At 35.5% G+C, this 12,446-nt stretch overlaps 1 protein-coding gene across 1 annotated transcript in view; it reads left to right on the top strand.

Moving 5' to 3' along the window:
- TNKS (tankyrase) overlaps positions 1-12,446 on the top strand; it is a 176,230-nt gene that overhangs the window by 140,427 nt on the left and 23,357 nt on the right. Inside the window, exons 16-20 of the mRNA XM_060001288.1 lie at positions 435-654; positions 950-1,059; positions 7,218-7,406; positions 9,289-9,526; positions 10,115-10,197. Coding sequence (XP_059857271.1) covers positions 435-654; positions 950-1,059; positions 7,218-7,406; positions 9,289-9,526; positions 10,115-10,197 — 840 coding nt within the window. The remainder of the gene's footprint in view (positions 1-434; positions 655-949; positions 1,060-7,217; positions 7,407-9,288; positions 9,527-10,114; positions 10,198-12,446) is intronic.

The following is a 12,446-nucleotide window of genomic DNA, read 5'->3' as shown; positions in this document are numbered from 1 at the left end:
TGGAATTAAGTACTTTTTCCACCTGTGTGTCTTCCTCTTCTCACTTCATCAACACTGAATATCTCTATATAATTGAAATCTGGTCAACATTAATATCCAGGCCATGATTAAAAGGAAAAGTGGTTTCTGAAGACAGCTTGGAGTCTGAGAAAGTATATGATACGAAAAGTAAAAGACACTCGACACCTTTCCCACTCACCATCACTGTTGATCCTGAGGCTTGGGGCTTTGGTTGGGAAGTATTGATAGTTAGAAAGCTGATCCAGTATATTGCTAAGTAGGAATTTTGCAAGAAGGACCAAATATTGCCTCTGTTTTTCACAATGTGTATAGAATAGATAATCTTTCTTTGGATGAGTGAAGGTGAAGTTAAAAATAAAGAAACAAAACAAAGATACTGCAGAAAACACAAACCCCATTTGGTTCCTTTGTAGCACGGAGCAGACCCGACTAAAAAGAACAGGGACGGAAATACACCTTTAGATTTGGTAAAAGAAGGAGACACAGATATTCAGGACTTACTGAGAGGAGACGCTGCTTTGTTGGATGCTGCCAAGAAGGGCTGCCTGGCAAGAGTGCAGAAGCTCTGTACCCCAGAGAATATCAACTGCCGAGACACCCAAGGCAGGAACTCAACCCCTCTGCACTTGGCAGGTACGCATCACCAGCACTTCAAGGCTCACGAGCTTTCTTAGATGCCTAATACAGCTTGCCAGAAGACGAAAGAAATGCTGAGCATGAAGAGTGCTACTCAGAAAATGCTTGATTGATGTTATTTTAAATAACTTCTTATTATAAATTATATAAATTTCTTATTGTAAATGTCTTATACTTAATTATGTGATAGTAGTTTAAAGCAAAAAGTATTAATGTTTTCTGGTCCTTATCATTTATATACATATTTTCCTTTTTCTTTTAAGCTGACATTTGCCTTTTCTCATTCTAACAGCAGGCTACAATAACCTGGAAGTAGCTGAATATCTTCTAGAGCACGGAGCGGATGTTAATGCCCAAGACAAAGGTGGTTTAATTCCTCTTCACAATGCAGCATCCTATGGGGTGAGCATGCTAAAGTTAAAGTCTAGAAAACTTCACTGATATTTACTACTTTGCTAAATGCATACCATGCATGCAATAAGTAGATATCTAACCAACAGCGTAATTTAGCACAGTTTTAATCTTACTATTCAGAGTGTTTCTAGCCTTCTCAGGCATAACTATCTTTTGGCCAAGGACCATACTTTTTATAGCTTTTTGGTCTCTTCACATTATCTAGCACAATAATTGGTATGTAATGGCTGCTCAGTTAATATTTATTGATGTAGATAATAAATCTTAACTCTACCTTAAGTAGATTTTAGAAACTATGAAAGCCAGGAGGTTCCTCTGTAGGCATGGAAATTATGCTTGCTTATGTTTATCCTCAGCATCTTAGAAAGATTCAAGAAAATGGTTGAGCTATTGGTGTATATGGTTTCATAGAGTTCAGATGACTAGCTGAAACCCCACAGTGAAAGTCACAACTGATTCTTGCAAAGCCCTGTAACTGTAATCTGTAATCATCAGCTGAAAGAGGAAGAGGGTTGTATTCCAGTGCCTTGACATTTGTTGGACTGACTGCCTGGAAGTCACCAAGGCCCACTTTAGGTCTGATGAATCACACAGGAAGAAGATGAATGCTTTTGTGCTTGTCAGAATCCCTATTTGACTGTAAAGATGCACACGTGCCAGAATGTACATACTAGGGGCTCTCATAGATGGAATCATTATTGGTGAGGACAGTTTCTAGATTTGCAAAAGCCTGACAGACTATAAGTAAAAACTAATCACCATGATTTCCATATTCTCTTACTCTCTTCTCCCTTGCCCTTCATAATGAGAATATCTGCATCTTCTCATGCCCCCTCTCAAAGACCAGTATTTCAGGGAGATGACATGTCTGAGTGGGAATAATCAAGGAAAGCAAACAATCTAGTTTCAAGTTGGACAGAAAGGAAAGAAAATTTTACTTCCAAGTGTGATATATGCTAATTGAAAGTTATCAGATTTAATAAATATATTATTAGTACTGAAATCCTCTTGAAACTTCTGTATTTGAAGTTATCTTTCCAAAGATAATTAATCCTTTATTAAAATCATTAGAATTTTCTTTTAGCCTTCTTGCATATAAAATTCTCAATTTCACTGTACTATGTGTATTTCTGCTGAAGACCAGGCATGCTAAATATTTACTGCTAATATACTACATATACATGTGTGTATAATCCTTTTACCTTTGAGTTATAAGTATAGATATGTATCATTTGGAGAATAATGTCCAATATTTTTCTTAGCATGATCCTTCTCTCCATATCTCTAAGCCTCAGTTAAAAGTTTTATCAGTTAAGAGTTTATAAAGCTGATGGGATCAGTGTCTTTTAACTTCTGTATAAATCTACTAATGAGTGAGGATAGGTGTAGGCAGTAGAATTATACTTCTTGACTTGATCTAGTAAAACATATATTGTCAACTGTGTAGACTATGTTGATCTATGTACTGTGTTTCCAGTATATCCCATACTTTGTGGATGTGGAAAAGTTCAGTCCTGTCAGTCTTTTCCTTTCATAGCTTTCATCGTTGTCACTGAGGATGAAGAAAGTAAAACTGAATTTTTAAGGTTTACGTATTTTACCTTTTAATTCCCATTCTTCTGATGGGAAAGGTGTTGAGATTCTACTTATTACACATATGTGTCAATTTGTGACCAGTGTGAAAGAAAGAAAATTTATAGCGGTTCTCTTTTGTGGCTAAATATAATAAGGTAGAGTGCAGGACGGCCTTGTCTTTGTTCGTAGCTATCTTGCATTAGCTGAGGGAGTATAATGCAGTCCGCCTCCTGAGCAGAGGCCCACTGTCCCGTTTTCATAAACTTATTTCAGCATTATCCACAACTCCTGCTCTCCTCTTCTAAGTCCAAGTGAGAAAGATCATGAGCATTTTTAGTTTCATTCTCTCTTTTTATGTTATCCTGCTTTTTATGACATCCCTACTGCTGAGCTCTTTGTAAATGAATGTAGCTTATGGAGGTAAAAATGAAGAGAAAGTTCTCCAGGCTGTGTAGAGGGCATTTGGTAGAGGTTTCAGTCAACCTGGTTCATCCCATCCTTCTACTAAAGAATGCTAATGAGCTAGACAGTATGTTTGTAGCAAGTACTTTTGCCTCAGTGTGTGGGTGGATTTTTTGACTCACTCTAAAAATCCTTCTTGTATTAAACTTGGAAACTTAAAAATCGAATATCTGTGAGCTAATGACTATGTACTCTTATTCACTAAAACCTTTACTTTGATGGTTTCTTGACTTTTTTTGGTTACCATGTTTTTACCATGTACAACATATACCCACCCTCCCACCCCCAGTAACATCTCATAGTGATTTTCAGTTGGCAGTAGGTAAGGTCATTCCCTCCATTGAGAATCTCTGCTCTATGAAATAATTTTATCTAATGCAGTTTGTATATTATATAACCTGTTGTCAGTAACCACATCAAATCTGTATTTATCTCAGTCTCAATTAGTAGACTTAAAATAAGGACCAAGGTTAACCATGATATAAAAAATGTTTAAGCTACTTTATCTTACTTTAGCTAAGGGGTAGATATAATTATATTTTCATTATCTCTAGACATATAAATCCATATGTTTTTCCAAAGCCCCTTTTTATTCATACAGCACATAAGCCTTGGCTGGATATTTTAATGAAATTATAGGGCTCTGTTAGGGTGGCAGAACACTGGTTACATAGTATTAATATCAATGATGCTTGGACTGGCCTGGCTGCGTGGTGTATATGATGTACTGCCCTGAAGTGATAGTTTGGTGAAGGAGATTTTGGTGGCACTTTGTATGGAATAGAGGCTTCTATATTTAAAATAAGGCTATTGGTAGAGTAGTTTTAGGTATAGGGTTACCCAGTGATCTCTGCTTAAATAGCTTTTCCCTGATATCATACTCTCTGCCATTTTCAACTTGTCAGGAAATGGCGCTCATGTTTTAGTCTAGCAAGACCATGCAGGCAGATGTGGCGAAATGGAGACCTGAATTTGGAGTCTGAACCTCTGGGATCTAGTCTTTAATCTTTTCCTCCATAACCCACAAGTCTTCAGCAAGTGCCTTAATCTTTCTAATCTTCACTGTCCTCACTAGTAAAACTTAGATGCTGAGACCATCTTTACAGGGTTATTGTGATAATTAGATAAGACCATGCATGTGGAAAGTGCATTCTGTCCAAATCCAAGGGAATACAGTTATTATGAGATAACTCGGTCCACACAGCCCTCATACTGGGCCGGTCAGAATAAGGTCTGTGTGTCACTTTTATATCTCACAGCCTTAGGAATTAGCTGTATGTTTGACCAGCTCAATATCAGTATTAAATAGATTAATTGACTTCAGTAGTGGATAATGACTGGTAGCTGCAGATAAAATAATTGTGTGAGATATCTGAAATTACATAAAGTTACTTAAGCCGTTATTTATTGGTCATCATTCTTTGATACATATTTTACCTTTTTTCCTCTGGAGAGCTCAGTCAGCTCTCTGTGTGTCTTTGGGCCTTTTTATATAGAAAGAACTTACCACTTCAGTTTTTCCAAAAGGAGAAACAAAGACATAGTTTAAGAAGTTTAAATAAAAGTTACAGATTTCATGAGAGTATATATTAATGGTAATGTGCATTATCCTGTTTGGTGTTTTTGTATTATAACGCCTTATATTATTTTTAATATACATTTACACAAGACAACTAATTTTTTTGCTCTTCAGTAGATATAAAGCATTGATATATATTTACCACACAGCATGTAGTTTTCTATTATCTCATAAGAGTAAATCAATTTGCTGAGTTTTCTCTCTCAAATTTTTCATTTTTTAATGCTTTCTCTAAAATGTATAATGTTAGGGGGATTTCATGACATTATCGTACAATTAAATTGCTCTAACTGGAACCCAAACACGTTTCTCTTCTCCCTACTTCCCAACTTTCTAAAATTAAATTAGGGTCCTTGCAGTGTTTTTATGTTGCATTTGTCATTTAAAGCATTTTGTGTTGCAGCTGAATTTTGAAACCATATTAAGTTGACTCCTGGAAACGTTCCAGCAGAGTTCAATTCCTGTTCTAGACCTTCTAGTTCAATGCTTTGCTCTTATGTATTGTATAGGACTGAGCTGTAGCTTATTTATTGCATTTGTCACCCTTAAATTTCAGTTACTTTTTTTGCCCCAGTGGTGTGGCTGTTTAAAAGATTTAAGAATTGTGTTTTTAGTCTACTTGGGTAGCAGCATATTTCCTGTTTATTGCTGTTTCAGATGTTTGTCAGCAAATTTAATAAGCACGTAATTGGTTTCTCTAAGCATAAACTATAAATTTAATATAAAGAAAGTTTAATAATACATACCATATATATGATTCATTTTATACACACACACACATAATTTTCCTTGGACTATCTAATTTTGGAAGCCTATACAAATTAGTCTACCAAATTATATTATACTGCCAACACAAATGGAGTAGAATAAAACTAATCATCAGGAACCTAGTTTAAACACCCCATAACCTTACTGGGGAGAAGCTTGAAATTACTCCATGCTTTTGGGTTAATTGAACAAAAATAGCTATTCTTTTCAACGTATATCCTTTGAATAAGGGAGATAAATCACTGGGGTCTGTTTTAAGTGATTTTGATAGTGCTACAAATGTTACCTATTTTTATCATTTGTGTTAGAATCAATTTTATAATCATGGTATACCTCATTCATAATCCCCAAAAGATCACAAAACATGGCCTGTTCTCAGAAGCCCTAGTCTGGTTATGCTCTTTTTTGTTGTTGTTGTTGTTGTCTTTATATTGTCAGAGCAAATATGGAAGCTTTCTTAGAAGTTGTCTGATTTGTATTTTCCTCTGTTTTCTGAAATCACTTTTCCTAAAATTAACAAGTATTTGTATTATATTAAAAAAACACCAAAAAATACTTTAATACTACCTCAGAAGAAGTACCTATTCTTTTTGAATAGGTACTTCTCTTCAAGAGAGCAAAGAAAATATTAAGGAATTTTAAAGGAAAATTTGAAGAAACATGCCCTAAATTCTATCCTGGGATACTTCTGTCCTTACTTTCCCCATCTCTTCCCATTCTCATGAAATTCAGCTTCAGATAGGTATTCAGCAAATGTTTGGTTGGTGGGTGAGTCGGTAAGAGAGAGTAAGTGAATAAGTAAATGACCCCCTTATCTGTGCTCTGACCTTTTGTGTGAAACCATTTACAGGACATCATTACTTAGATATTGTACCTCAGAAACCACATACCCCAAGTGGACCTTCCTTATAGTTTCATTCCTAATTAAACTTCTGCTACTCAATTTCTGTTAATGCTTCCATCTACCCTTTTTTTTTTTTCTTAATCTTCTAGACCAAATTAAAAAAGAAAAAAGGCAGTCACCTTTGACTTTTTTTTTCATCTTTCTTCCTCTGTGGTTAATTTGTCTTTCTAAAACCTGATTTTTTTGCCTTCAAAATTTCTCAAATTTAGCTCTTCTTTTCCATTCTTCTCTAACCATCACAGTTGAGGATCTTATCACCTCATGCCCAGGTTATTAGTTAATGCGTCTGCAGCTGACATTTCTTCCACCCCCTAAGTCATTTTGGCTCGACAGACTAATTTTTGTAAAATGTTTTGTTATGTTACTTTCCCAACGGCTGAAGAAAGAACATTGAGAATCTTTGAGATGAGTGTTTTCAATAAATAGATCAGGTTGCAATAGGTTAGAAAGAGAAATGGGAAGATAAAGAGAAGCAATGGTTATAGGTTGCTGGTTTGAAAAGTTTGACAGACAGGTTAGCCCATTATTAGGAAACTTGGAGTCAGGTAATATATGTTTATTTTTAAGATAGATCTGAATATAAGGCTGAATAAAAAAAGTTTTTAAGGCTCCCATGAAGAATTACAGGGTAACAGAATAATTGTGGAATTGATATTTTAGAGGAAGCAAGAAAAGATGAAGTCCAAAATACAGGTGGAGGGGTGCAATGAATATTCTTTTTTTATAGAAGAAACTTCTGTTAAGGATGAGAATAGAGATATAGAGGGAATGAAATGTTAAATAAAAACAAGTGTACCTGAAGGAGCTTTACCAAATAATCTCATTCTTACCTCTTGGCATCCTTTTGTTTTTCTTCAGCATGTGGACATTGCAGCGTTACTGATAAAATACAACACATGTGTAAATGCAACAGACAAGTGGGCATTTACTCCTCTTCACGAAGCAGCCCAAAAAGGCAGGACACAGCTCTGTGCCCTACTCCTGGCACATGGTGCAGATCCAACTATGAAGAACCAAGAAGGCCAGACACCTTTAGATCTGGCAACGGTAAGTCCTCATTTCAAAATATTTAGACTTGCTTGTTATACTTTCAGAACTGACAGTAAATTCCAGGGCTTAACAGGTTTACCTCTAGTGGTGCATATATCTCTTGGAAGAAGAACAAATTTCCTTCCTTATGAATTTTTTTAAGTTCTCATTTTTAGATAATTTAAAACTATTAAGGCAAACTAAGCAGTAAGTTAATTTTTTTTTTGCCATACTTAACTTGGAGGGAAAACATGAATCATAGAAAAACTTGTATATAGATTGTATTCGCAAAATATCTGAGCACCTTCTACTTTGGCTTATTATTCTAGAGCATCTGATGTTCATGGTAATTTACCTGAGGGGGGTGAGGTAGTCAAAGAAAAAATTATCTTCTAAGCAGTATATCGTTCTTCTGAAGATGGAAAAGTAAACTGACATACTGTAGAAATAGTTTCAAAATCAAGAATTAAATTTTTGTGGTTAAATGATATTTAACTACAGAATTAAACACAGTAAAGAAACATCTTTCCTGAATTTTCTGGAAATCAGGGAGTTACTGTATGGTCACATAATTTAGAATTTTTTAACCAAAAAACTTTTCTAAGCCACATTCTGTTTTATATATCTGTTGCTGAGTAACAGTTTTCAAAACACTTAGTAGCTTAACCAAAACCAAGTGAGTGGCTAGTACAGTGCCACTCACAGTTATAATTCCTCACAGTCCTCTGGGTTGACTGGGCTCAGCTAGGCAGTTCTGCTGTTCTGCCAGCTCCCTTTAGCTGGGAGCTCAGCTGAGGCTGCAGCATCTCGGATGGCCTTAAATCCTACAGTACCTCTCTCTGCGTAGTATTTCACACTCAGTGGTCTAGTTCGAATTTCTTTACAGCATGGGAGGATGACTTCTAAGAGAAAAAAAGTAGAAACTGCCAATCCTTTTAAAGCCTGGCTCAAAAGCCTCAGAACATCACTTCCTCTACATTCTATTGGTCACAGAAACTCATAGGCAACCCAGATTCCAGGGAAGGGAGGTGCCACCTCTGATGGAAGGAGGGGCACAGATGTACATGGAAGTAAGAATTGATAGCTGGCTCTCTTTGGGGACAATCTCCCACATACTCTAACAACAGTTGTGCCTAGCAGACTGTAGAGTTCGTGAATAAGCTAGCCAAAATAAGTGCTGTCCCTTTAAAGTTTCACCAGATTTTAATTGTACATTAAATTATTAAGTATGCACTAAATAACTGAAGAAAAATTATTGTAGTTGTTAAGCATAAACAACACATACTATGTATGGAAACTCCTTCTAAAGAAGAGATGATTGAGAATCAGCATTCTAAAATGTGCTCCTTTTTAGATGAAAGATGAAATATTTTATTTTTTTAACTCTATTCAAATCTTTGTTAATTTACATGTCCTTTGAATACATGTGTAATAAGTATGAACAATTGTGTGCACACTTTTCATTTAGTGTTAAAAAGTATTTCTAGGAGTCAACATAGTTCACATTCTTGGATTTTTTTCACAGTTAACTTTTGTCTGTGTGTGCGGTGAGAATACTTAAGATCTACTCTCAGCAAATTTCAAGAATATAGTACAGTACTTATATAAGTACTTACAGTACTTATTAACTATAGTCACCAAGCTGCACATTAGATCTTCAAAAGATGAAATATTTTTTTTTAATTGTATAGTTTCTCCATTCTACCTATTGAAACTACTGGGACTCTTTGGAGCTGTGGATCAGAGAAGGAAGGAGGAAGGAATGATCAAAACCCAATAGGGAATAATGGAGCATTCATTAAAGAAAAAATTCACTAAGCATTTTGTCCTTAATGAGAAACTTATTGTTTTAAAACGTAATTTTTTTGTGTTATTTTATTTTATTTATTTATTTTTTTAGGCTGACGATATCAGAGCTTTGCTGATAGACGCCATGCCCCCAGAGGCCTTACCTACCTGTTTTAAACCTCAGGCTACTGTAGTGAGTGCCTCTCTGATCTCACCAGCATCCACCCCCTCCTGCCTGTCTGCTGCTAGCAGCATAGACAACCTCGCCGGCCCCTTAGCAGAACTGGCAGTAGGAGGAGCGTCTAACGCTGGGGATGGCGCAGCAGGCACAGATAGGAAGGAAGGAGAAGGCAAGTACACCTGTGAACGCGTATTGGTTTTGCGGTTTTAAGTGAACAGATTCACTTTTCTATTGGTAATTATTGAACACCTCACTTAAAGACATCCTGTCTGTAAGTTTTCATGTACACAACAGCTTATAAGAAATATGTCTTCGTAGAATAAATTCTTTGGCATCTACTTTGTTCTTACTTATGTATATCCCAGTATATCCTTTTCCAACCATAGTATCTTATTGAACTGAGTGAGTCTTATTACTGAAATTATATCAGAAAAATACTGAGAGATTATGTAAGAAATGAAAACTGAAACAATAGCTGATAAATGAAAGCTGAAACAATAGCTGATAAATTTGGATTTTTTAATTCCACTGTTAAATATTTCACTAAAAGCATTATATTATGCTTTATAATATTAATATAAGTACTACTGATAAGATAAACTCTGCTTTTATTTCCCCATCAAATTCAGAGATAACTTGAAGTAAAACCATCTGCACAGCCAAGGGTGTCAAAGAGCCGTGGCTTTAAATAAATACTGGAACTTCCTTTAGATTGATAAACTTCTTTCTGAAAAACTTTAATGTATGTCTGTTTTAGTTGCTGGTCTTGACATGAATATTAGCCAATTCCTGAAAAGCCTTGGTCTTGAACACCTTCGGGACATCTTTGAAACAGAACAGGTAAGCTCTCATATATAGTTGAGTCTTTTTAATTTAATATTAAGAGTTATTAATTGCCACTTGTTCTTTCTTTTTCTGCTTCTTCGCTGCTCTTTTAAAACTCAAAACAAATTTCTGAAAAAGCTAGAGGAATCTAGTATTTTATGCTTCTTTCCAAAATTGTCTAACAAATGATTAGAGTCTGTTATTTTGTTGTATCTTTATAAGCAGTCTGGCTCAATATGTTTTATTACATATCAAAACAGGCCATGAAACCCCTGCAAAAGAATGTTTTCAAAATCTTTCCTCATTATTTTGTTTCCAAAAAGTGTTAGCCATTATTCATCTCATTTTATTACAATGTGACTAGACTCCACTTAAAACTAGTGAGAAATTTTTATGTTAACTATTTAGCAAAATCTTCATGAAGCAGTTATCCATTACTGGATAGCAAAATAATTCTTGGGCAAGTGTACATTTTAAAAATTGCTTCTTTATGAAGTTTCCATTGCCTAGTTGGAGCCTAAAATAATGCTGAACCAAAACTTGGCCATATGCTTATACACTTAGCCTATTTTCAGATATATCTGAAATGGCTGTGAAGGTCTTAGTATGAAGTCATCATTAGGGTGTTTATGAATTAAGATCCTTCTGTTTGTCATTGTGTTTTTATACAGGATAATGAGTTTTTAACTTATCACTGTATGATTTTATTACCACTAACTATCAAATAATAGATTCCTGAGTTTGACTTGACTGTTACTAATACACACAGCATCTTAGAGTGGGAAAGATCTCTAGAGGTCACTAAGTCATTCTCCCAGATGTAGGAATTACCCTTTTTATACCCATGTGGACAATAACTTGTTACAATTTGGGCAGGTATGATAAAATGCTTGTAATTTAAAGTACACCCAAATCTGCCCCACGTATAATCTATTAATCTTATGTTTACATTTTACCCTGTTTTGCACAGAAATCTAACCTCTGGTCTACATATTAGACTAGCATTAGTTTCATAGGGCTGCCATAACAATTTCCCACAAATCTGTGGCTTAAACAACAGAAATTTATTCCCTCACAGTTCTGGAGGCCTGAAGTTCAAAATCAAGGTGTCGGCAGGGCTGCACTCCCTACAGAGGCTCTAGGGGAGAATCTGCCCCATGCCTCTGCCAGCTTCTAGGCCCTTTGGCTTCTGGCCACATCCTTCCAATCTCTGCTTCTATCTTCACCATGCCTTCTCTGTGTCTGTCTTCTCTTCTGTGTGTCTTTTGTAAGGACACTTGCATTGAGTTTAAGACCTCCCCATATAGTCCTAGATGATCTCCTTATCTCAAGATCCTTAACTGAATTTACATTTGCAAAGATGTAAAAAAAGTTTTTCATAAAAGATTCTTTGCAAGTTCTGGGGATTAGAACATGGACATATCTTTTTGAGGGCCACCATTCAGCTCACTACAACATAATATAGCCCTTCTTATATTTCTAAGACCTAGTCAACTTATCGTGGATTTACCCTTCCAACCAACCACCCACCCACCCTTACAGAGTTTCTCCTAATTTAGCATAAATTCACCTTCTTTTTCAGTTATTCTTTATATGGATATAGTGTCCAAATTCTTCACTGGCCTCTTTGCCCCATCTGATTTCTTTGTTAGGCATATAGTCAGTTTAGAGTTAATTAAAAGCTCCAGGTCTTTTTCATATCAATTATGATGTTAAGATTTTCTAATGTCTTTTTTTTTTTAGCTGAATTTCTTCATATTATATATTGTAGTTGATCTTTAATGCTCTTGATGATCAAAACAGTTGGGTAGAAATAGCACTGGACTAAAAGAAGACCTTGATTCTGATTAAGGCATTTAACCTATCACTTGCCTTACCTGTAAAATATAATAATACTTTCAAAAGTCCAGATAGTTAAAATTCCCAGTCAGATGCTTCTGTGCCAGTTTTTAAAATATACTTTAATGAAACATCAGTTGTATCTTCTGTCTGGTGGGGAGGACTTCATAAACTGCTATAATAATTTCCTTTTCCTTTAAGCTGCACCTGCCATTGATTCACCCTCTGGTTTGGAGATTTCTTATGAGAATAGCCTAAACAGTAAGACTCTTTTTCCTTTATCCTTCCCTTGAAGGTATTAAAGCTGTTTTAGAAGCAGTATCCTCTGCTAAAGCCATATTCCAGCCATCTCCCTTCTTCCCAAATCATATCCACAATAACTGTGAAATTTCACATATCTTTGCTTAATAAAAACAGACGCTAAT

The sequence above is a fragment of the Delphinus delphis genome, chromosome 21, assembly GCF_949987515.2.
Source record: "Delphinus delphis chromosome 21, mDelDel1.2, whole genome shotgun sequence".
In the NCBI taxonomy this organism is placed as follows: Eukaryota; Metazoa; Chordata; class Mammalia; order Artiodactyla; family Delphinidae; genus Delphinus; species Delphinus delphis.
This window is presented reverse-complemented; position numbering and strand designations above follow the sequence as displayed.